The sequence below is a fragment of the Pseudophryne corroboree genome, chromosome 6 (assembly GCF_028390025.1).
Source record: "Pseudophryne corroboree isolate aPseCor3 chromosome 6, aPseCor3.hap2, whole genome shotgun sequence".
Taxonomy (NCBI): domain Eukaryota; kingdom Metazoa; phylum Chordata; class Amphibia; order Anura; family Myobatrachidae; genus Pseudophryne; species Pseudophryne corroboree.
In genome coordinates, this window is record NC_086449.1 from 35,456,137 (window position 1) to 35,482,840 (window position 26,704).

The window sequence follows — 26,704 nt, forward strand, 5'->3', positions numbered from 1 at the left end:
TCAACACTTCAGATGAAAAAAGTTTAAAGTGATAGAGGAATTTGCCTAGGCAGCCACTTGTATCAAAGGTAGTATTTCACGGGTGTCTTCAGTATGCCGGCTGTCGGGATCCCGGCGCACAGTATACCGACACCGGAATCCCGACAGCCGGCATACCGACACTTATTCTCCCTTGTGGGGGTCCACGACCTCCCTGGAGGGAGAATAAAATAGTGTGGCGCGCATAGCGCGCCACCGTGCACGTACCGTGGCGAGCGCAGTGAGCCCGCAAGGGGCTCATTTGCGCTCGCCACACTGTCGGTAAGCCTTCGGTCGGCTCCCAGCGCTGGTATGCTGGTCGCCGGGAGCCCGGCCGCCGGCCAGCCGTAGTGAACCCGTATTTCACTCCCTGTGAAAAAAGTGATCCATGAGTCCTGGTGAATGGCTTAATGGAGAACACACAGTGTTAGAAACAAGACTATATGAGTGCTTGACAGGTATTGCAATTTATATAGATATCACCATTTTACAGATGGATTTAAGATCAAGTTATGCATCCACAATTTTTGGCTAACAAGCTATAACTTGTATGATCTACTAATGAGTTTATGAGTGTTAGAAACTATTTGTGTGCAGGTGGTGATATTGCCAAGTTATAAAGGCACAAACTAGCAGATGATTCTATGAACAGCTCAGTAGCTTATCCAGTGGTAGTTTATTGATACATATCATGTACAGCCGTACTCAGTGTTACATGAACAATGGTGATGGAGCAGAGCTTAAACAGAGTGGGGTTTCAAACAGTTCACCAGCTGGTGAGTGTATTCTGCAAATTGATAATTGTACAGGGTTCCTGGAACAGCTTTATAACAGGTAATAAACAGGTCTCTCATAGGAGCTAACTAGGAGACTTCTGTCTCCAACCATGTCACTCTTCACAGTCTCAAGATGGCCCCTCAGTAGAGATCTTTGTGGCCATCTTGAGATAGGACACAACTCTTTCCACAGTGAGGTTTGAGAAAACACATGTAGTGAGGCGTTGCTGTTTTTTTCCCCTGAAAAAGATCTGATATTTGATTTCAGGAGATGTAATTTAAGCTTTGTCAATGGTAAATATTTTGCACTATACAGTGGAATTTGGAAGCTTACTAGGTGTGCTTTGGACAATGCAATAGAAACACTTGAAAATATAAATGTGGCACTTCTAATAAAGATGATCCTGATGTCATGTCATACTCATCTTCAGTTAAAGCTATACAATAGGTTTAACTGAGCAGTATTCTAAACGGAAAATAAATTTATAAAAATTGAAGAGGCAGAAATTCACTGAAAGCAGTTTGGCCTTTAATGAGACACTTTTATTGTTTTCATACATCAAACTTTCTGCAGAATTATAAGCTCAAATATATACTGTAAATTCTAGGGATGGCCATCGGTGGGGTAACCATCAATGTACACCATTGATGGCACCACTGGTGGTTAATCTTGATGGCATAAACTATTGACTGGGAACCATTGATGGGTTCATTTACCATTGTTAATCCCTACTCTATAATTTACTGGGCTGTTGGTCAATCAAAACTGTGTTAAGTGCTTCATGGGTTGCATCAGGGGGTAGTGTTAGGGGGTTCTGTACCGTCGACAGTGGAGAGACATTGGTTCTCCACTACTGATGGCAAAACCAACAATGGTTTGTAACCATCAGTGATTACTGACCAACCCTAGCAGGTAAACCCATCTTACTGAGATGTTCTCAAGAACCAGGAGGTGGGCATGTTCCTTGAAATATGTCAGATGGTTGGGGATGGCAGGCAAACTCACAGAGGCTGAATAGATGTACAGCTCCTATTATTACTAGCTCCTATTTATACCACAAAGTTTAAAACGTCTTTTAGTTTCAATATCATTTTTGTTTGCAGATAAAATGCAAACTATTTATTGTGATATTAAATTATGGTTTGGGAAAGAAGAAAAATATTTTATATACTTTTTTCTATTTTAAAGGTTTAGTTTGGACAACTACCTTCAGATTCAGATTGTAATACATACCATTGAAGAGATCAACAGGGATCCCGACATTCTCCCAAATGTAACATTAGGTTTCCAGATGTATGACACCTGTAATGTACCACATAATGAGTTACAAGGAGCATTACAATTCCTAACTGAGTATACCACATCCATCTCCAGCAGTCAATGTAGTTTCAGGTCATCTTTCCCTGCTGTTATTGGATCCAAAGTTTCTGCAAACTCAATCATCTTGGCTCATGTTCTGGGGACTTTCAGATACCCACAGGTAAGAAGTTTTGGAGAACCTGCATTTAGTAACAACAAAATGTGCCTTAATATTGTATTATTATTATTATTATTATTATTATTATCGTCATTATTATCATTACTACTGTTTCTTATATAGTGCAGCAAATTCCTTTATACTTTACATCTGGAAACAACAGTTAGAAAATAAAACAAAAATAACAATTGTCAACAGTAATAAAACATAACTGGGTTATAAAGCCCTGCTCGCAAGCTTACAATCTATAGGGAAGTAGGTATTGATACATAAGGAAAGGTGTTATCTGTTGAATAATGGTCCACCAGATTTTAAAGGTTATTGGTGGACTGTATGATATGGTCACACAGCAATATTGCAATATTGACCTGGGGTCAGGTGGATGGGAAAGGAAGAAAAAGAAAATATGTGAGGATATGTGTGGACTGTACAGTGGGGATGTAATTGAATAGGAAAGTTTATGAAGGTTATGTGAATGGTTCTGAAATTTGATAAGCTTGCCTGAAGAGGTGAGTTCTCATGGCACACTTGAAGGTTTGGAGACTAGAGGAGAGTCTTATTGTACATGAGAGGGCATTCCACAGAGTGGGTGCAGCCTGAAGAAAGTCCATCAGTCGTGAAGAGGAGGCAAATTATGCATGTGGAAGAGAGATGTACTGTAGGTCTTGTGAAAAGCGAAGAGGTTGGGTTGGGAGATGTTTTTGAGATAAGCATAGAGCTGTACATTGTTGTAGTATGGTTAATGGCCTTGTGTGTGAGTAAATGTACTTTATATTGAATACGGTAGGATACATGTAACCAATGGAGGGACTGACATAGTGGATCTGCAGACGATGAACGTCTAGTGAGGAAAATTAGCCTCACAGCTGAATACAGAATGGATTGTAATGATGGGAGCCTCTGTTTGGTAAAACAAGTAAGAAAACTATTGCAATAATCAATGCGATAATGAGAGCACGGATTACAGATTTTGCAGTGTCTTGTGTAAGGTATAGTCGTATTTTGGATATGTTTTTAAGATGCATGTAGCAAGATTTTGAGATAAGAATGAATGAGGGGAACAAAGGACATTTTAGAGTCAAGTATGGCACCAAGGAAGAAAACTTGGGGAGTAGGATTCATTGTCAAGTTCTCAACAGTAGAAGGTATACAGTATATCAAAGTAAGTCTGCGCTTGTGCAATTATATAATAAAATAACAATAAGATCCAAATTAATGAGCACTAATGCAAATAAAACTTGTGTGATTAAACTATAAGTGGCACCAGAGTTCTCAACAATGAGAGAGATATCAGGTTGGTAATTACGATTGGGTGGTGGAAATATAATTAATTCTGGTTTGGAAATATTAAGTTTGAGGTGGTGAGATGACATCCAAGAGGAAAGGGCAGAAAGGCATTCAGTGACATAGACCAATACAGATGGTGACAAATCTGTGTCCAGGATAGGTAAATTTGATATTCCACTGCGTACATATAATACTAAAATCCAAAAGAGCTGATTAGTTTGCCAAAGTGGTATAGATTAAGAAAAGCAGAGGACCTAAGACTAGCAGTACTCCAACTGATAGAGGTAGTGAAGAGGAGGTGGATTCAGAGAAGCAGTTACTGAAAGAGCAATTAATTAAGTAGGATGTGAACCAAGAAAGGGCTGTGCCCTGAAGACCTAAGGATTGTAGTGTTTGTATGAGAAGAAAGTGTTCAAGAGTGTCAAAAGCTGCAGAGAGATCAAGAATGGGTCTACTACGATATCACAGCTGTTGGGATCCTGACCACCGGAATACCAGCAGCGGTACGAGTGCAAAAGAGCCACTGCAGGCTTGCTGCGCTCACCCCATTGTGGGCACGGTGGCGCGGTAAGCACACCACACTATTTTTTCTTCCTCCAGTGGTGTCGTGGAAACCCCAAGAGGGAGAATAATTGTCGGTATCTTGGCGGTCAGGATCCCGCTGTCGGTATGCTGAGCACCGGGGCCCACAACAGCCGGGATATAGAATGCTTGCCATCAAGAAGAATAAGAAGTAAGAGGGTGGCCTTTAGAGTGACCGGGTCATTTATTACTTTAGTTAGTGCTGTCTCTGTGGAATGTTCGAATGAAAGCCTGATTTAAGTGGGTCCAATAAGTTGTGTGAATTAAGAAAGTATGTATTGCGAGTATAGGCAAGTCTCTCAAGTAGCTTGGATGGGCATGGGAGCTGAGAGATGGGACGGACGTTTGATAGAGCGTTTAATGTCAAAATTGTGTGTTTTTTTCAGAATTGGAGTAATCACTGCATGCTTGAACAGTGAAGTAATGATAACAGTAGAGAGATAGAGATTACAGATGTTAGTTAAGGTAGGGATGAGCACAGACGACAGAGCTTTACTTATTTGTGAGGGTATAGAAACAAGAGAAGAGGTAGTAGAGTAGGAATATGGAAGGAGTGTTGATATTTCAGCTTCATTTGTGGGATCAATTGAAGAGAAAGTGCCAGAGGGTCCAGGTAGAGAATTGACTGAGGAAGAGCATACCATTTCATCTTGGACACAGTGCCAAAGCCTATAGCATCATGGAGAGCTGCACACGGGTTCCCTCCTCTCTTAAAATGCCCCTGATCAGAAGCATAAATAGTTCACAATCATGCTCGTAAAACACTGTGCCTCCATCTATTGATAATTACTTGGCAAACAACTCTTTGGTACTGTATAAAAACAACAGTAACATTGTACACAATAGAAACATAAGTCACACTACAGATTTACTGTACCACTCATAGTTGCAAAAACATAATTTTTTTGTTATTTTGGGTGGGTTCCCAGCACTCCCTGAGCAGCCCCACCCTCTATCCCTTATTTTGAGCAATAGAGTAGGACCTATAGTATAGTGGGTTCCCTTGTTGGGGGCTACAGGCTTAAATGCATTGATCAATACATGAACTAATGAGGTCATTCAGACCCAAACGCAGCTGCACATCTCTATGCAGCAGCTGAATTCCAGTGATCTGCACATTATAAAAATAGGCGAAAGAGTGAATAACTCATTGGAAAAAAAATCCCTGCAGGCAAATGTTACACTCCCCCACAATGTCAGCAGGGATATTGTCTCATAAGGGTTCCCCTACTGTGAGCCCCTACCCTCTAGAACACAATTCCTGTTTCTTTTGGGTACCCCCTCGTGTGTGTATATATATATATATATATATATATATATAATATATAATAAAACGGGTACTTGAAATAAGGACTCTTAGGCAGGTTTTCCGATTACACACAGTGTCTTTACTGGCATCAGACACTGATTATAACATACTCATGCTTAGGCCTGGAAACATAAAAGTTAAAATTTTAGCACTCCCCGTGCTTAATCGTCATCCTGCTGCAATGACCTGCATTAACCATTGTCATGCTCTCCTGGCACAATCAATGTCCACAGTTCCTGGCACTACAAAACTGCATCCTACTCGCTGGCCTCTAACAGGTATCAGTTCAATGTGCAGTGGGTGTATGAGAGTTTTAAACTTTCTCCCCTGCTTCTGACTTCCGGCTGGCTCTGGGTGAGCTGGAAGACCCGAAATTCTATTTTTCCATCTTGATCTGTGCAGCCCATAAATCCTGTAGTACCACATTTCTACTGCATGTGCAGAATCTGCAGGTCTTGTTTTTCTCTCACTTGAAGGGAACTGATCCGACAGAAATGTGGGCAATTGTGGTGAGACACAAGCACTTTCACCACATATCCCCCCTTTTGCTTTTCCATACTTGGGGAAGTGCACATATTTTCTTGTGTTGGATGACACCAATCAGCCTTTTTACATTTCCTGGAAAAGATGTCCGTACAGTTTATCTGGTTCGGTTACCAGACTGATATTTCCTGACCACCTTTCCAGGTGTATCTTCCTGCTCCTTGCCGAATGTGATGTGTTCTGGTAAAGTAACAAATAGTCCTTGTTTCTTGTGGACGCCAGGTTGTGCTCTTGTCAGCCAATCCATTGACAACATAACCCTCAAAGGGACAGTGTGACATCTGAGTAGTCTAGCGAGGAGTACAGAAGCGGACTTTCCTTCAATTCTTGCCTGACAGCTTGGGGCCATGCCTTGGGAATACAATATGGTCGCTGCTTAACAGCTTCTTGCTGTTGTCCCGCTGACCATGTATCTGCCAACAGGACATTCAAAGGTCCAGGTGAACCAGAAAGGTGCTTAGAGGTTCCTCTCTTTATGGTGAGGCTCACTTGCACCCAGGGGAGAAGTTTTCTGTGGACCCATTGAAGAAAAATATTTCAACTAACTCGGGCTCCTTTTCCACTGGCCTGGGCAGGAGAGTCTCTGAGATCAGGGTCAGCTGACTCCCTGAGTGTATAATAGCTGGGAGTTCTCAGCAATGTAGTAACACAGTTTACCATATTAATGGAGGACTGAAATCCAGGGGTACCATTGTGCTAAAAGTGGTGTATGTAATGGCCATACTTGCAACCCCACACTCCACATGCTCTGTTTTTCTGGAACAGTCCCACCTTATATGACCTGGCTCTCCACATTCATAACAGATAACCATGGCATCTCCAGCAGTGTTTCCTTGTGGAAAAAAGTAAAAAGTAAATATGTTAGCACTGCCCGTGCTAATTAGTCATCCTTCTGAAATTACCTGCAGTCACCATCCGTCATGCTCTCCTGGCTCAGCCAACATCCACAGTCCCTGGCACTACAAAAGTGTATCCTACTCACTGGCCTCTAACAGGCATCAGTGCAATGTGCAGTGGGTGTATTGGAGTTTAAAACCCCTTTCCTGCTTCTGACTTTGGTGAGCTGGAAGACCTGGAATTCGATTTTTCAACCTTGACCAGTGCAGCCCATAATCCCTGTAGTTGCATACTTCTACGGCAGGTGCAGGATGTGCAGGTCTTGTTTTCCTCTCTCTTGAAAGGAGCAGATCCCACATAAATATGGGCAATTGTGGTGAGACACAAGCCCTCTCACCACAATATATATATATATATATATATGTATATATAGTGTACATATGGTGCAAGTAGCGTTACCCCTTTAAATTAAAAAGAACTCAAGTGCCTTAAAACAAATTGTCCCTAGCTAGTAGCTAGTCAGACATATAAACACTTCATACCAAATGCAGTGGCAGCAGCCAGATTTCAAAATAGTCTGATTTCCAATAGGACATGTTTTTAAATAGTGTTCTATGGTAAATCAGCTGCGCCTTCAGTGTTCAAAAGTGACTTATCAAAGTGTCCTCAAATAGTAACCAAATATGCGTACCAGACACACGGGGAATGTTTGCTTGTCCAAGATTTCTTTACATCGACTGTCTTCCTCCTTGTTCATCTCCTCCTCTCATATCCATCCGGATATTGGCTTGGTATTCCACGCGTGTGGGGAATGGAAGACAGTGGATCAATAAAGTGCACAAATCGAAGTAAAGAGACACTGGGCCTAATTCTGAGTTGATCGCAGCAGCAATTTTGTTAGCAGTTGGGCAAAACCATGTGCACTGCAGGAGGGGCAGATATAACGTGCAGAGAGAGTTAGATTTGGGTGGGGTGGATTCAAACTGAAATCTAAATTGCAGTGTAAAGATAAAGCAGCCAGTATTTACCCTGCACAAAAACAAAATAACCCACCCAAATCTAACTCTCTCTTCAAGTGTTATATCTGCTCCCACTGCAGTGCACATGGTTTTGCCCAATTGCTAACAAACTTGCTGCTGCGATCAACTCAGAATTACCCCCACTGTGCTTAATGTGCAAAAAAGGGCAAAAAATGTGCAATAAAGTGTTGTGGTGCTATAATGTGCCAAAATGATTCCAAAATGACACCCTTCTGGTAATGTGCTGATTTACCAATAATGAAGGTGCACCAACCAAATTATAATATCATGGCAGCACTCACATTTTTCAAGATATAGTGTAACCGGATGGAGCCCTCAAAATCATCCATCAAACCAGAGTACCTTAAAACCAAAAAGTGCTCACAGAGGGAGTCTCTGATAGTGTAATTTCATTTTTACACATTTAATATAACAATTAACATAAAAAATGGACTCGTACAATTTGAAAACAGTATAAGTGCTTATCTGTAAATCATACAGGAGAGCGGAGAAACAGTGGTCAGCCAACGCGTTTCATCCCGTTTTCTGTGCTGGGACTTCCTCAGGGGTCATAGATGCACCCCCCAAAAAATGGGGCCACAGCCGCCCACATCTACACCCGGTTGTCTGTCTGAAAAACTTGCATTAAACATAAAGTAATTGTGAGTTAGAGTATACATATATATATATATATATATATATATATACATACAGTGTATAGAGGGCGGCACTCATAGGACTTCAACAGCAAACTAAAAGACTACTGAGTCAGTTCACATCAGTTCTTGGTAAAGGTGGAGACACCAAAATGTTGAACCTGATGTGAACCTACTCAGTAGTCTTTTATTCTGCTGCTGGAAGTACTATGAGTGCTACCCTATACATACTGTATATTTAAGGAATCGCTGACCCGGGTTGGCACCAGGGCAAGTAACAATATATACAGCATTGGAGTGCTGGCATTATTGGATGGAGATATATAAATATATATATATATTTATATATATATATATATATATATATATATAAATGTTAGGAACACTTCAAATGTTCATGTCTGTCTGTGTTTCTTACTTTCTGTGTTTTCAGCTCAGTCCATATTCGAGCGCTTCTTTACTGAGTGACCGGAAAATGTTTCCATCTTTCTTCAGGACTGCTCCAAATGATAAAAGACAATCTATTGGACTGGCTCAACTTATTTTGAGCTTCGGGTGGACTTGGATCGGTTTTTTGGCTACAGACAATGATTATGGTCTCCTGGGAATTCAGTTAATAAAACAAGAGATAATTAAGGCTGGGGCATGTGTAGCTTTTACTGAACATATACGTTTAGGACAAGCAGATCGCAATGCTCCACATATAGTGAGGGTTATTAAGCAGTCATCAGCTAAAGTAATTGTTGTATTCTCTGTGGACTTTGAATTTGTTCCTGTTGCAAATGAAGTGTTGAAACAGAACATCACAGGGAGGATTTTTATTGGAAATGCCGGTTGGGTCAGGACCACATTACTATCAACAAGAAATTATTTTCACATTTTTTCTGGCACTCTTGGCTTTACCATTATTGATTATGTGGTTCCAGGATTAAGTCATTATCTCAGCAAGATACGTCCTTCTCAATCTATGGGGGAGACATGGGTGAAATTATATTGGGAGAAAGTTTTCAGTTGTAAATTTCTTTATGGGAAAAACTTTACTAGTTCTTTGGATGTCCCAGAAAAAGAATGTACTGGAGAGGAGAAGTTTGATGATGTTAGGAACAGTTCCACCTACATCAACAGCTTAAAAAATTCTTATTTAACTTATTCATCTGTGATAGTTATGACTAAAGCTTTGGATGATCTGAGAAGCTGCAAGGCGGGTGACGGGCCATTTTCTCATGGGACCTGTGCAAACTTTTTGAATTTCAAACCATGGCAGGTAATATATTGTCTAAGATTTAGAAGTCAAATGTAATTCTATTTTATGTAAATACCAATTGTCCATATGCATTATTTATGTTTAGCAGATGCATTATTGTATACAATGTAGCATCTTCAAATTAGTAACAACTGAGATAAGTTCACTCTTCTTACAGTAAAGTTCATACAAATGTTATCCTGGTGCCTGATTTTCTGGTAATACATTTTTAAACAATTTTTGGCTTTGTTACCAGCTTTTTAAGATAATAATAATAATAATAATAATAATAATAATAATAATAATAATTCATGTGATACTGCTATGATCACTACTTACTTCTACTAATCGAGGAACCAACTAGGCACAATGCAATCTTAGACCTGGTATTAACAAACAATAGGGAATTGATATCAAATATTATATTAGGGGAGCCCATGGGAAACAGTAACCACAATATGGTCACATTCCATATCAGTTTTAATAAACAGCCTAATATAGGCTCAACTAGGACTCTAAACTTTAGCAAAGCCAACTTTGACATGATGAGGGAGGCTTTAAGGGACATTGAATGGGAAATTTTGTTTCAAGACAAGAATACTATGGAGAAATGGGAGATTTTAAAAATACTGATAACTAATTATACTCGTAAAATCATTCCCATGGGCAGCAAAGGAAGGAGTAATAATTCCAAACCAATGTGGCTTAACAAAAAGATTAAGGAATTAATGGGCAAAAAGAGGCGAGCATTCCAAAAATATAAATCAGACAGGAAAGCGGAGTCATTCCAATACTATAAGGATTGTAACAAAATATGGAAAAAAGAAATAAGAGCGGCTAAAATAGATACTGAGAAGCTAGTAGCAAAGGAAAGTAAATCATACCCCAAAAAGTTTTTTAAATACATCAACAGCAAAAGATTAAAAAAAGACTTAAAGGGCAAGTTGGGCATCTTAGTCAAAGACAATAAGACATACAGCAGAAAATTTAAATGAGTTTTTCTCATCTGTATTCACAAGAGATGACCAGATGGTGGTATTAACACATAACCTTAGCAACTATACTGTCCCACTGCTAAGTGCTTATTTAAGTGAGGAAGTAGTCTCTGACCAATTTAAAAAAATAAGATTAATAAGTCACCTGGTCCCGACGGAATTTATCCAAGGGTTCTCATGGAGCTACACTCTGAACTAGCAAGACTGCTATTTTTTATTTTCAATGACTCACTTACATCAGTCATGGTTCCCAAAGACTGGCATATAGTGGAAGTTGTGCCGATATTCAAAAAGAGAAGTAAATCTGAACCGGGTAATTATAGACCAGTAAGTCTTACAATTATAGTGGGGAAAGTATTGGATGGTAATTTAAAGGATAGAATACAGAAGTTCCTTGAAGCCAATAAGGTTACTAATATGAACCAACATGGATTTGTGAAGGAGAGATCATGTCAAACAAACTTATATGAATTTTATGAAACAGTGCCAACCTAGATCAGGGTAAGGAGGTGGAGGTAATCTTTTTAGACTTTGCAAAAGCTTTTGATACAGTACCGCACATGAGACTTATTTATAAGTTACAAGAACTGGGGCTAGGAAGCACAATATGCACTTGGGTTAGAAATTGGATGGATAATAGGGAGCAGCAAGTTGTGGTAAATGGACCTTTTTCAAATTGGACTGAAGTACTAAGTGGTGTGCCACAAGGGACTGTACTTGGACCACTATTGTACAACATTTTCATAAATGATCTAGAAGTAGGTCTAGAGAGCATGGTGTCAACTTACAGGTGCAACACAAATGATTAGAAACAACCTTGCGCTTGTGGAACAATGAATTGCAGCAAGCTTCAAACAAACAGAGTACACCCAATACTCTAAAATAAATAATACAGAAAAAAAGTTTGAAATTGGCGCTATAGCGGAGCCTGATATTTAGGGTCTTAAATGTAAAATGGAGCATAAACCACACTGGAAGAGAGTAGTGTGTGCAATCTTCCTCAAAAGCTGTAGCACTTGTGTTCTTTTCTCATTAGAATGGAACTTACGTTACATTTCTTTCACGAGTGCGCATAAAGGTATCTTTCACACTGTCCTCTCTTCTGTACTTGAAAACACAGCAGGAAAATAGCACAACAGGATAAAACTTACATGAAGCTTCTGTCACGCATACACGTAACAGTAATTGTTATGGTCCTCAGGTCGCAATGACATAGATCTCCGAGTTTTCCAATTTTTTTTATTAATGATAAAAAGGTTCCACATAAAATCACCAAAAAGGAGCAGGGTCTATTGATCCTTGTTGGTAAAACTTTGTAGCATGCTAGATATTAAAAAGACTCAAGCACATGTCCCGGCTGCAGACTCGGATCTGTGGCATAGATGGTTAACAAGTCCAAAGTCCTCCTAGGTAATTCTCCGACACGAAAGTTGGCCCCACACAGACGGCTTCTCCAATTCTGCCTGGGTTTCTTCCAAACCTTTTACTCTCCAATTACCTTTAGCAATTTTAATCCCGCAAAAACTAGTCAAATCCCTTATTTCGCAATTGTGTTTCTCTTTAAAGTGTAAAGATGCACTATGTTGCTCTAGGCCCTTCTTGATATTTTTGATATGCTCACTGAGGCGTTCTTTAAGCATCCTCCCAGTCCTCCCCACATATTGTGAGCCGCATTTGCATTCCAGCAAATACACAACATTTCTACTCCCACAAGTAATACATTCCTTAATTGGAAAACTTTTTTTAGTTTCAGTGGATGTAAACTGAGTAATTTTATTATTTGTCTTGCAATTCCTACACATAATGTACATCCCACATTGTTGAAAGCCCTTAGTAAGGACTCGAGTAATTATTTTGTCAACAGGTAGTGCGCTTTTAAACAAAACATTTTTTAAATAATCGGCCTTCCTGTAAATAAATCTAGGCTTATCTGTGATGAGATCCTGTAACAGGGGATCCCTTGTCAGAATATTCCAATGCTTTTTAATGATCTTCTCCAATTGCTTGTGCTGTGATGTATATTTAGTAATAAATAATACCCTATTATCTGGTTATTTATTCACTTTACCTCAATTCATCAGAATTCCATCTCTATTCATTTTGTGACTGGTTTGTCTAGCTTTCTGTACTATCTGAGAGTCATAACCCTTACTCAAATATTTTTGTTCCATGATGTCTGCCTGTCTATTAAAGGCATCTATATGTGTGCAATTTCTCGGAAGACGCTGAAACTGACTGTACGGGATGCTCCTTATTCAATTAGCATGGTGATTGCTATTATAATTAATGTAGGCATTGCAGTCAGTAGGTTTTACATAATTCTCTGTGCATACAATATCACCAGCTGGGTATATCCTTAAGTCTAAAAAATTGACCTCCAGGGGACTGATTTGAAACATCAATTCGATATTTCTGTTATAAGAATTCAGGTAATGGCAAAAAGGATCTAGTGATGTTCTCTCTCCCTTCCTTTTAAATATAATATCATCTATGTATCTAGCCCACAGCACTAGGTTGGCACCCCATTGGTGGCAAGTCCATACGGACTGCTCCTCCCTATGTGCCATGAATAGATTAGCATAGATGGATGCCAACCTAGTGCCCATAGCTGTGCCAAGGAGCTGCAGGAAAAAATCACCCCCTAACCAAAAGAAATTGTTTTGAAGGATAAACATAATTCCCTCTGTGATAAAAATGTTTTCTTGCTCATTCACTCCCTTCTTTGTAAGATGGTAATCTACAGCCTCTATTCCCAAGGTATGATCTATGATGGTATAAAGTTGATTTGACGTCAGCGGTGACCAACAAGTAGTCTGGTACCCACTTAATTGATGTTAATTTATTTATCACTGAGATGGTATCTTTTAGATAGGACTGAGTCTTCTCTACTAATGGTTTAATTGTATAGTCCAAAAATTCAGATAGGTTGGAAGTAATTGAACCAGTTCCTGCAACTATGGGTCGTCCGGGAGGATGATCCAAATTTTTATGTACTTTAGGCAGTACGTACAATACTGGGATGGATGGATTTTTCAGTCTGATGTATACCTTCTGATCTTCCGTAAGGATGTTATTAGTTATATATAGCTGCAGGAATACATCCATTATTTTCTGAATATTGGCAAAGGGGTCACCCCTCAATTTCTTATATGTGGTGCCATCTGACAGCTGGTGTAGCATTTCAGAGTGATAGTCATCTCTATTTAAAATGACAACCCCTGCCCCCTTATCAGCTGGTTTAATAACAATTTTATTGTTATTTTTCAAATCTTTAATCGCTTTTCGTTGGGCAATAGAGAGATTGACTTTCTTAGGGGGGTCTAAAATTAGTGGTTTCCAGGTCTTCTTTAACTAAGCGTTCAAAGGTTTTCTACAAAACATCCTTTCTTATGCTTAGTAAAAAAGGTGGACTTCTTTTTGAAAACTTTAATATTTTCTGGTGGATCGTTTTCATTGCTCTCCAAACCGTTCCTTTCTGCAAAAAAAAAGCTTCAGGTACAATTTTCTAATACATTTTTGCAGATCCACAAAGAATTCAAAAAGGTTAACTTTACTCGTAGGTGCAAACTTAAAACCCTTTTCTAACAAATCTTGCTCATCTTTATTTAGCGTTACACTTTAAAGAGAAACACAATTGCGACATAAGGGATTTGACTAGTTTTTGCGGGATTAAAATTGCTAAAGGTAATTGGAGAGTAAAAGGTTTGGAAGTAACCCTGGCAAAATTGGAGAAGCCATCTGTGTGGGGCCAACTTTCGTGTCAGGGAAATACCTAGGAGGACTTTGGACTTGTTAACCATCAATGCCACGGATCCGAGTCTGCAGCCAGGACGTGTGTGTGAGTCCTTTTAATATCTAGCATGCTACAAAGTTTTACCGACAAGGATTGATAGCCACTGCTCCGTTGTTGTAATTTTATGTGGAACCTTTTTATCATTAATACATTTTTGGGGAAAACTCTGAGATATATGTCATTGCGACCTGAGGACCATAAAAGTTACTGTTACATGTATGCGTGACAGAAGCTTCATGTAAGTTTTATCCTGTTGTGCTCTTTTCCTGTTGTGTTTTCAAGTACAGAAGAGAGGACAGTGTGAAAGATACCTTTATGCGCACTCGTGAAATGAACATAATGTAAGTTCCATTCTAATGAGAAAAAAACACAAGTGCTACAGCTTTTGAGGAAGATTGCACACACTCCTCTCTTCCAGTGTGGTTTATGCACCATTTTACATTTAAGACCCTAAATATCAGGCTTCGCTATAGCGCCAGTTTCAAACTTGTTGTTCTGTACGGTGTCGACATATTTAAACTGGAAACATGGGCTGCAAAATTAGACAAGCACTTTGGTAGCAAGAACAAAAATACCACCTACATACTAAATGGGGTAAAACTAGGATATTTTGTACTGGAAAAAGATTTAAGCGTTAACATAGATAACAAAGGGATGAGATTGTTATACTCCCATTATATAAATCACTTGTGAAGCCACTACTCGAATACTGTGGACAGTTTTGTGCACCATATTACAAAAAGGATATCCTGAAACTAGAAAAGGTTTAGAGATGGCTGACCAAATTGATTAAGGGGATGGAAACACTAGATTTTGAGGAAAGGCTTGCTAATCTAGCAATGGCGTAAATTCATCCCAGTTGCCTGAGGCAAGAAAAATATATGGTGCCCCCCCCATATATATAAATCAGTATGGTGTCTGCTTCCAGTGTAATAGGTTGTGGGTTCTAGTACTGGGTATGCCACTTGTAAAATGTGTATCTCTAATACAGAGGGTGTGACTTGTAAGGTGCAGAAACTAGTGTGGAGTCGGCCACGGAAGAGATAGCAGCTGCTATCAATTAACTTAATCCTATTGGAATGAGTCTAGGACACGCCACCAAGGTCCCTTGGGGCAAGTGTGATTCCGCATCCTGAGGAAGGGTTTAAAAGGGGAATAGAAGATTTTTAAAGTTCTGAAATATCGGTATTGCACTGAAAGATATGACTCCTCTTTCCCTTGTTATATATATCCCTTTTCTTGTGACTTGTCCCCTCCCCCTAGGGATGGATTTTAGACACTCCATCAAGGTCCCTTTGGGTGGTCCGATCTCCTTTCCCGTGAGGGAATAGGTATAATAGAATGGAGAAAAATAATAATAAAAAAAAATAGAAGTTCTCTTTATATATACTTTTTTGATTGGAATAAGATCAAGTATGAGACGGACATCAGATTTTCCATCAAAAATGATCCATCTCTTTCCTAAGAAAGATAGTTGAGTGAACTAGAACATAACATTATGGTAATGTCTAGATTCTTGGAATCAGTAATAAATATAGAGACAGTGAGAAATAAATATGATTAATTAGATGCTAACATTTTTGGTGCTTGTTTTTTATCTCTGTCTTCCCCTCTGAATTAAAGTTATATATACTGTTGTCATATAGAATTAAACCTAGATGCAATAATTATATAAATACTCGTTTCTATATGGATGTCTACTGAAGCAATAAATAATAATGTACACACTAATCTGTTAATTAGCAATGACCAACCGAGCAGTGAAAATATGTATGTATAAAGTAATATACCAGGAAGTCCGGTGGAATGCATACTGGCACCTGGAACGCAGTATATAAAAATGAAAATTTGTCCTTCTGTCCTTCTGTCTTTCTATACAAATCCACAGTTTACAAGCGAAGATCGTGAAATTTTACATACGAGCATAATAAAACACGGCCGAGGCAACTAAAATATTTTGAAATCCCTAGCACCCCTAGGGGGGCAGACAGCAGCACAGAGTATATCAGGAGACAGCATAATACCGGAATTGGTGGAGCAATGTACTCAAAAAATTGGTACACATATGCCTTACACTCTGGAAATAAACACTGTGGGGGGAAGACACCCCCAGCACCCCTAGGGTTGAGGCAGCAGTACAGAGGATTTCAGCAGACAGCATAACTCTGGAGTGCCTGCAGCAATTTACAACAAACTTGGTACCAGTGCCGTAACTAGACATTTTAGCGCTGTGTGCAAAAAAACAGCATTGGCGCCCCCCCCCCTTCGTCATATTCACAACAGGGTTTTATACGGGCATGGCTTTTTGGGGAAGGGGCTTGACCACAAAATAATACCAATTCATATTACACTGCACAGTAGTCTCCATAATTCAAATTATGCTGCACAGTAGTCCCCTTTTACACATGGCGCCAGGTAAAACCCCTGTCACATATTACATCAGGTAGAGCCCCTGTCACACATTACGCCAGGTAGAGCTCCATTTTACACATTAGTCCAGGTAGAGCTCCTATCACACATTACGCCAGGTAGAACCCCATTTTACACAGTACAGCAGGCAGAGGCCCCATTTACACGTTATGACAGGCAGAGTCCCCTTGTAAACATTACGCCAGGTACAGTTACGAGAGAGAGAGAGGGATGGAGAGAGAGATAGGGTTGAGAGGTAAGTAGAGAGAGAGTTGTGGGAAGTAGACAAAGAGAGAGTTGTGGGAAGTAGACAAAGAGAGAGGGGTGGGAGGGGGAGAGAGGGACACACACACACTCATATATGAGACATACCATTAGCCTGCAGGTGGGTAGCTCTCTGGGACATCACCAGCTGCCTGGGCTTTATGTGCCATTTAGAAATGATCGGCAACCGCAGCATGTCACCAGACATGCCGAGAGCAGAGCCAGCAGCGGCGAGCGCTAACGCCTGGGTTCTTCCGTGTGTTGCAGCGTGACATGCAGACACAGCTGGCTGTGTTTGATGAAGGGATTCCCAGGTCCTCATATAAGTAGTCTCCCAGCCCCCAGCAATGCAGGCTGCGTCCTCCAGGCTCAGGCGCACTCTCCAGAGTCTGAGGATGGAACGGGGATGGCACCTCTCCACACTGACCCTGGTTGCAGTCTCAATAGTTCTGGGGGGAATGCCACGGGCTGCCCGATCACTGTGACTAGAAGTGATCAGAACACGCTGGGGGAGGAACCGCAGGTGCAGAGCATACTTGCCTACCTGACCCTCTCCATGAGGGAGAAAATGCTCTGTTCCTGAACTTTCCTGGTAATGTATGATTGCCATCACCTGTGGTGAAACACCTTTCTTATCAATTACCCTGCTCACCACAGGTGATGGCAATCATACATTACCAGGAGAGTCCAGGAACAGAGTATTTTCTCCCTCATGGAGAGGGTCAGGTAGGCAAGTATGGTGCAGAGAGACCAGCAAGTGCCGCTGCCAAATTATTAAATAAATTAAAAAAATTACAAGGGGGGCACACAACCTGCAGCGCTACCTGGCTATTCTTCTGTGTAGCGCTTTACAAGTAGCCAGGTGCCAGTGGTACATGGATACACAGGGCGCCCACAGTGGACATGCGCTATGTGCCAGGCTGGCACACACCTAGCTATGGCCCTGAATGATAATATAAACACACTACATTTTTTGGTACTGTGAATGTGTGAATTTTATGGGTCCCACAAATGCTTACTTGCTTCCTGGACTGGGTACTGTGGGGTTGAATGCCTGCAGTTTACCAGCAGAACAGTGAAGAATGAGAATACAGGATATTAGAAAAATCTGGGTAAAGCACTTACAGCTCATTTCAGAGCTCTTCTCTCATCTCCAGGCTCCCTATGGTGTGTGGGGGTGGGGGCGACGGTACGCTGCTTCCGCTCAATCATCAGCGCACATCTTCCCTCTCCATAGCAGCGGCGCCGGCTCCCAATACTCACTTCTACAGCCACCGGGAGAGCAGCGCACACAGAGGGGGTGGACAGTGGGAGGGGGCGGCGGGGAACCTGCCCAGCGCTGGCATAGCAAGACGGAGCTCTGGAAAGTAAAAACACAAACACCCCCCCCCCCCCCCCGACACGTTTTGTAGCGGTGCTGTGGATCTTTCACTATGCTGCGCTGGCCATCCCACATGCGCGCGGCTCGCCCGGAGTGTGTAGAAGGGAGTATTGGAGCCGGTGCCGCTGCTGTGGAGAGGAGGTGAGGGAACACAGGGGAACCTGCCCAGCGCTGCCTGTCATGTCTGCAGCGCTGGCACAGCAAGAGGAGCACTGAAAAGTTAAGACATAAACATAAGACTCACTGACTTTGCCTCCCCAGCGCTGCAGCTCTCCTCACATATGAGCAGGTCATCAGGGGTGGATACAGACGGTGCGCCCACAGGACAAATGCGCTGTGGGCAACGCACCGTCTGCCCATAGGTAGTTACGGCCCTGCTTGGTACACATATGACTTACACTCTGGAAACAAACACTGTGCGGGTCAGACACCCCTAGCACCTCTAGGGGTGGGACAGAAGCACAGAGTAAGTCAGCAGACAGCAAAACTGTGGAAGGCCTGGAGCAATTTACACAAAACTTGCTACACATATGACTTACACTCTGGGAACAAATTCTGTGGGGGTAACACTAGAGATGAGCGGGTTCGGTTTCTCTGAATCCGAACCCGCCAGAACTTCATGTTTTTTTTCACGGGTCCGAGCGACTCGGATCTTCCCGCCTTGCTCGGTTAACCCGAGCGCGCCCGAACGTCATCATGACGCTGTCGGATTCTCGCGAGGCTCGGATTCTATCGCGAGACTCGGATTCTATATAAGGAGCCGCGCGTCGCCGCCATTTTCACACGTGCATTGAGATTGATAGGGAGAGGACGTGGCTGGCGTCCTCTCCGTTTAGAATAGATTAGAGAGACACTTGATTTACTAATTTTAGGGAGCATTAGGAGTACTAAGTACAGTGCAGAGTTTTGCTGATAGTGACCACCAGTTTTATTTATAATCCGTTCTCTGCCTGAAAAAAGCGATACACAGCACACAGTGACTCAGTCACATACCATATCTGTGTGCACTGCTCAGGCTCAGGCCAGTGTGCTGCATCATCTATTATCTATATATAATATTATATATATCTGTCTGACTGCTCAGCTCACACAGCTTATAATTGTGGGGGAGACTGGGGAGCACTACTGCAGTGCCAGTTATAGGTTATAGCAGGAGCCAGGAGTACATAATATATTATATAGTGAGTGACCACCAGACACACAGTGCAGTTTATTTAATATATCCGTTCTCTGCCTGAAAAAAGCGATACACACAGTGACTCAGTCAGTCACATACCATATCTGTGTGCACTGCTCAGGCTCAGGCCAGTGTGCTGCATCATCTATATATATTATATATCTGTCTGACTGCTCAGCTCACACAGCTTATAATTGTGGGGGAGACTGGGGAGCACTACTGCAGTGCCAGTTATAGGTTATAGCAGGAGCCAGGAGTACATAATATTATAGTAAAATTAAACAGTGCACACTTTTGCTGCAGGAGTGCCACTGCCAGTGTGACTAGTGACCAGTGACCTGACCACCAGTATATATAATATTAGTAGTATACTATCTCTTTATCAACCAGTCTATATTAGCAGCAGACACAGTACAGTGCGGTAGTTCACGGCTGTGGCTACCTCTGTGTCGGCACTCGGCAGCCCGTCCATAATTGTATATACCACCTAACCGTGGTTTTTTTTTCTTTCTTTATACATACATACTAGTTACGAGTATACTATCTCTTTATCAACCAGTCTATATTAGCAGCAGACACAGTACAGTGCGGTAGTTCACGGCTGTGGCTACCTCTGTGTCGGCACTCGGCAGCCCGTCCATAATTGTATATACCACCTAACCGTGGTTTTTTTTTCTTTCTTTATACATACATACTAGTTACGAGTATACTATCTCTTTATCAACCAGTCTATATATTAGCAGCAGACACAGTACAGTGCGGTAGTTCACGGCTGTGGCTACCTCTGTGTCGGCACTCGGCAGCCCGTCCATAATTGTATATACCACCTAACCGTGGTTTTTTTTTCTTTCTTTATACATACATACTAGTTACGAGTATACTATCTCTTTATCAACCAGTCTATATATTAGCAGCAGACACAGTACAGTGCGGTAGTTCACGGCTGTGGCTACCTCTGTGTCGGCACTCGGCAGCCCGTCCATAATTGTATATACCACCTAACCGTGGTTTTTTTTTCTTTCTTTATACATACATACTAGTTACGAGTATACTATCTCTTTATCAACCAGTCTATATATTAGCAGCAGACACAGTACAGTGCGGTAGTTCACGGCTGTGGCTACCTCTGTGTCGGCACTCGGCAGCCCGTCCATAATTGTATATACCACCTAACCGTGGTTTTTTTTTCTTTCTTTATACATACATACTAGTTACGAGTATACTATCTCTTTATCAACCAGTCTATATTAGCAGCAGACACAGTACAGTGCGGTAGTTCACGGCTGTGGCTACCTCTGTGTCGGCACTCGGCAGCCCGTCCATAATTGTATATACCACCTAACCGTGGTTTTTTTTTCTTTCTTTATACATACATACTAGTTACGAGTATACTATCTCTTTATCAACCAGTCTATATTAGCAGCAGACACAGTACAGTGCGGTAGTTCACGGCTGTGGCTACCTCTGTGTCGGCACTCGGCAGCCCGTCCATAATTGTATACTAGTATCCAATCCATCCATCTCCATTGTTTACCTGAGGTGCCTTTTAGTTGTGCCTATTAAAATATGGAGAACAAAAATGTTGAGGTTCCAAAATTAGGGAAAGATCAAGATCCACTTCCACCTCGTGCTGAAGCTGCTGCCACTAGTCATGGCCGAGACGATGAAATGCCAGCAACGTTGTCTGCCAAGGCCGATGCCCAATGTCATAGTACAGAGCATGTCAAATCCAAAACACCAAATATCAGTAAAAAAAGGACTCCAAAACCTAAAATAAAATTGTCGGAGGAGAAGCGTAAACTTGCCAATATGCCATTTACCACACGGAGTGGCAAGGAACGGCTGAGGCCCTGGCCTATGTTCATGGCTAGTGGTTCAGCTTCACATGAGGATGGAAGCACTCAGCCTCTCGCTAGAAAAATGAAAAGACTCAAGCTGGCAAAAGCAGCACAGCAAAGAACTGTGCATTCTTCGAAATCCCAAATCCACAAGGAGAGTCCAATTGTGTCGGTTGCGATGCCTGACCTTCCCAACACTGGACGTGAAGAGCATGCGCCTTCCACCATTTGCACGCCCCCTGCAAGTGCTGGAAGGAGCACCCGCAGTCCAGTTCCTGATAGTCAGATTGAAGATGTCAGTGTTGAAGTACACCAGGATGAGGAGGATATGGGTGTTGCTGGCGCTGGGGAGGAAATTGACCAGGAGGATTCTGATGGTGAGGTGGTTTGTTTAAGTCAGGCACCCGGGGAGACACCTGTTGTCCGTGGGAGGAATATGGCCGTTGACATGCCAGGTGAAAATACCAAAAAAATCAGCTCTTCGGTGTGGAGGTATTTCACCAGAAATGCGGACAACAGGTGTCAAGCCGTGTGTTCCCTTTGTCAAGCTGTAATAAGTAGGGGTAAGGACGTTAACCACCTCGGAACATCCTCCCTTATACGTCACCTGCAGCGCATTCATAATAAGTCAGTGACAAGTTCAAAAACTTTGGGTGACAGCGGAAGCAGTCCACTGACCAGTAAATCCCTTCCTCTTGTAACCAAGCTCACGCAAACCACCCCACCAACTCCCTCAGTGTCAATTTCCTCCTTCCCCAGGAATGCCAATAGTCCTGCAGGCCATGTCACTGGCAATTCTGACGAGTCCTCTCCTGCCTGGGATTCCTCCGATGCATCCTTGCGTGTAACGCCTACTGCTGCTGGCGCTGCTGTTGTTGCCGCTGGGAGTCGATGGTCATCCCAGAGGGGAAGTCGTAAGCCCACTTGTACTACTTCCAGTAAGCAATTGACTGTTCAACAGTCCTTTGCGAGGAAGATGAAATATCACAGCAGTCATCCTACTGCAAAGCGGATAACTGAGGCCTTGACAACTATGTTGGTGTTAGACGTGCGTCCGGTATCCGCCGTTAGTTCACAGGGAACTAGACAATTTATTGAGGCAGTGTGCCCCCGTTACCAAATACCATCTAGGTTCCACTTCTCTAGGCAGGCGATACCGAGAATGTACACGGACGTCAGAAAAAGACTCACCAGTGTCCTAAAAAATGCAGTTGTACCCAATGTCCACTTAACCACGGACATGTGGACAAGTGGAGCAGGGCAGGGTCAGGACTATATGACTGTGACAGCCCACTGGGTAGATGTATGGACTCCCGCCGCAAGAACAGCAGCGGCGGCACCAGTAGCAGCATCTCGCAAACGCCAACTCTTTCCTAGGCAGGCTACGCTTTGTATCACCGCTTTCCAGAATACGCACACAGCTGAAAACCTCTTACGGCAACTGAGGAAGATCATCGCGGAATGGCTTACCCCAATTGGACTCTCCTGTGGATTTGTGGCATCGGACAACGCCAGCAATATTGTGTGTGCATTAAATATGGGCAAATTCCAGCACGTCCCATGTTTTGCACATACCTTGAATTTGGTGGTGCAGAATTTTTTAAAAAACGACAGGGGCGTGCAAGAGATGCTGTCGGTGGCCAGAAAAATTGCGGGACACTTTCGGCGTACAGGCACCACGTACAGAAGACTGGAGCACCACCAAAAACTACTGATCCTGCCCTGCCATCATCTGAAGCAAGAAGTGGTAACGAGGTGGAATTCAACCCTCTATATGCTTCAGAGGTTGGAGGAGCAGCAAAAGGCCATTCAAGCCTATACAATTGAGCACGATATAGTAGGTGGAATGCACCTGTCTCAAGTGCAGTGGAGAATGATTTCAACGTTGTGCAAGGTTCTGATGCCCTTTGAACTTGCCACACGTGAAGTCAGTTCAGACACTGCCAGCCTGAGTCAGGTCATTCCCCTCATCAGGCTTTTGCAGAAGAAGCTGGAGGCATTGAAGAAGGAGCTAAAAGGGAGCGATTCCGCTAGGCATGTGGGACTTGTGGATGCAGCCCTTAATTCGCTTAACAAGGATTCACGGGTGGTCAATCTGTTGAAATCAGAGCACTACATTTTGGCCACCGTGCTCGATCCTAGATTTAAAGCCTACCTTGGATCTCTCTTTCCGGCAGACACAGGTCTGCTGGGGTTGAAAGACCTGCTGGTGACAAAATTGTCAAGTCAAGCGGAACGCGACCTGTCAACATCTCCTCCTTCACATTCTCCCGCAACTGGGGGTGCGAGGAAAAGGCTCAGAATTCCGAGCCCACCCGCTGGCGGTGATGCAGGGCAGTCTGGAGCGACTGCTGATGCTGACATCTGGTCCGGACTGAAGGACCTGACAACGATTACGGACATGTCGTCTACTGTCACTGCATATGATTCTCTCAACATTGATAGAATGGTGGAGGATTATATGAGTGACCGCATCCAAGTAGGCACGTCACACAGTCCGTACTTATACTGGCAGGAAAAAGAGGCAATTTGGAGGCCCTTGCACAAACTGGCTTTATTCTACCTAAGTTGCCCTCCCACAAGTGTGTACTCCGAAAGAGTGTTTAGTGCCGCCGCTCACCTTGTCAGCAATCGGCGTACGAGGTTACATCCAGAAAATGTGGAGAAGATGATGTTCATTAAAATGAATTATAATCAATTCCTCCGCGGAGACATTGACCAGCAGCAATTGCCTCCACAAAGTACACAGGGAGCTGAGATGGTGGATTCCAGTGGGGACGAATTGATAATCTGTGAGGAGGGGGATGTACACGGTGATATATCGGAGGGTGAAGATGAGGTGGACATCTTGCCTCTGTAGAGCCAGTTTGTGCAAGGAGAGATTAATTGCTTCTTTTTTGGGGGGGGTCCAAACCAACCCGTCATATCAGTCACAGTCGTGTGGCAGACCCTGTCACTGAAATGATGGGTTGGTTAAAGTGTGCATGTCCTGTTTTGTTTATACAACATAAGGGTGGGTGGGAGGGCCCAAGGACAATTCCATCTTGCACCTCTTTTTTCTTTTCTTTTTCTTTGCATCATGTGCTGATTGGGGAGGTTTTTTTGGAAGGGACATCCTGCGTGACACTGCAGTGCCACTCCTAGATGGGCCCGGTGTTTGTGTCGGCCACTAGGGTCGCTAATCTTACTCACACAGTCAGCTACCTCATTGCGCCTCTTTTTTTCTTTGCGTCATGTGCTGTTTGGGGAGGGTTTTTTGGAAGGGACATCCTGCGTGACACTGCAGTGCCACTCCTAGATGGGCCCGGTGTTTGTGTCGGCCACTAGGGTCGCTAATCTTACTCACACAGCTACCTCATTGCGCCTCTTTTTTTCTTTGCGTCATGTGCTGTTTGGGGAGGGTTTTTTGGAAGGGACATCCTGCGTGACACTGCAGTGCCACTCCTAGATGGGCCCGGTGTTTGTGTCGGCCACTAGGGTCGCTTATCTTACTCACACAGCGACCTCGGTGCAAATTTTAGGACTAAAAATAATATTGTGAGGTGTGAGGTATTCAGAATAGACTGAAAATGAGTGTAAATTATGGTTTTTGAGGTTAATAATACTTTGGGATCAAAATGACCCCCAAATTCTATGATTTAAGCTGTTTTTTAGTGTTTTTTGAAAAAAACACCCGAATCCAAAACACACCCGAATCCGACAAAAAAAATTCGGTGAGGTTTTGCCAAAACGCGTTCGAACCCAAAACACGGCCGCGGAACCGAACCCAAAACCAAAACACAAAACCCGAAAAATTTCAGGCGCTCATCTCTAGGTAACACACCACTAGCACCCCTAGGGGAGGGCCAGCAGCACAGAGAATATCAGGACATGCATGATATGTCAGTGATAACAGGGCTGCATGTGACAGGGCCAGTGGCATGATATGAGGAGGGGAATGCAGGTAGCCCAAACCCACACACTGAGAGTTATATAATGGAAGTAGCACGGCCCCCCAGCAGCACAGAGTATATCAGGAGATACATAATGTGCTGCACTATGGCCCTCATTCCGAGTTGTTTGCTCGCTAGCTACTTTTAGCAGCTTTACACACGTTAAGCCGCCGCCTACTGGGAGTGAATCTTAGCTTAGCAGAATAGCGAACGAAAGATTAGCAGAATTGCGAATAGAATAGCGATCAGAAATTTCTTTGCAGTTTCCGAGTAGCTCGATACTTACTCTGCAACTGTGAACAGTTCAGTCCTTTTCGTTCCTGGTTTGACGTCACAAACACACCCAGCGTTCACCCAGACACTCCCCCATTTCTCCAGCCACTCCCGCGTTTTTCCCAGAAACGGCAGCGTTTTTTCACACACACCCATAAAACGGCCAGTTTCTGCCCAGAAACACCCACTTCCTGTCAATCACACTACGATCACCAGAACGAAGAAAAATCTTCACTAAGTCGTGAGTAAAATACCAAACTTCTTTGCAAATTTACTTGGCGCAGCTGCGGTGCGAACATTGCGCATGCACAGTTTGCGGAAAATCGCTGCGATGCGAAGAAAAATAACGAGTGAACAACTCGGAATGAGGGCCTATATAAGAAACTGTAAAAAAATCAATAATTTCACAGGAGCACTGACATCATGTGAGGAGGGGAATAGAGGCAGCAGGAAGCCACAGACTGAGAGTTATATAGTGGGAGGAGCAGAGGGCCCCAGCAGCACACAGTATATCAGGAGATGGGTGATGTGTCAGTGAGGACAAGGCTGCATGTGACAGGGGCAGTGACATGATGTGAGGAGGGGGAATGGAGTCAGCAGGAAGCCACAGACTGAGCGTTATATAGTGGGAGGAGCAGGTTCCCCAGCAGCACAGACTATATCAGGAGATGAATGATATCTCAGCGAGGACAGGACTGCATGTGACAGGGGCAGTGACATGATGTGAGGAGGGGAATGGAGGCAGCAGGAAGCCACAGACTGAGAGTTATATAGTGGTAGGAGCAGGGTCCCCAGCAGCACAGAGTATATCAGGAGATGAATGATATGTCAGTGAGGACAGGGCTGCATGTGACAGGGGCAGTGACATGATGTGAGGAGGGAAATAGAGGCAGC

The 26,704-nt window shown here is 42.8% G+C and overlaps 1 protein-coding gene across 1 annotated transcript in view; it reads left to right on the forward strand.

The window, feature by feature from the left end:
• Positions 1 to 733: 733 nt before the first annotated feature.
• Positions 734 to 26,704, forward strand: part of LOC134934204 (extracellular calcium-sensing receptor-like) — a 32,004-nt gene continuing 6,033 nt past the window's right edge. The window contains exons 1-3 of the mRNA XM_063929693.1: positions 734 to 852; positions 1,984 to 2,275; positions 8,939 to 9,769. Coding sequence (XP_063785763.1) covers positions 734 to 852; positions 1,984 to 2,275; positions 8,939 to 9,769 — 1,242 coding nt within the window. The remainder of the gene's footprint in view (positions 853 to 1,983; positions 2,276 to 8,938; positions 9,770 to 26,704) is intronic.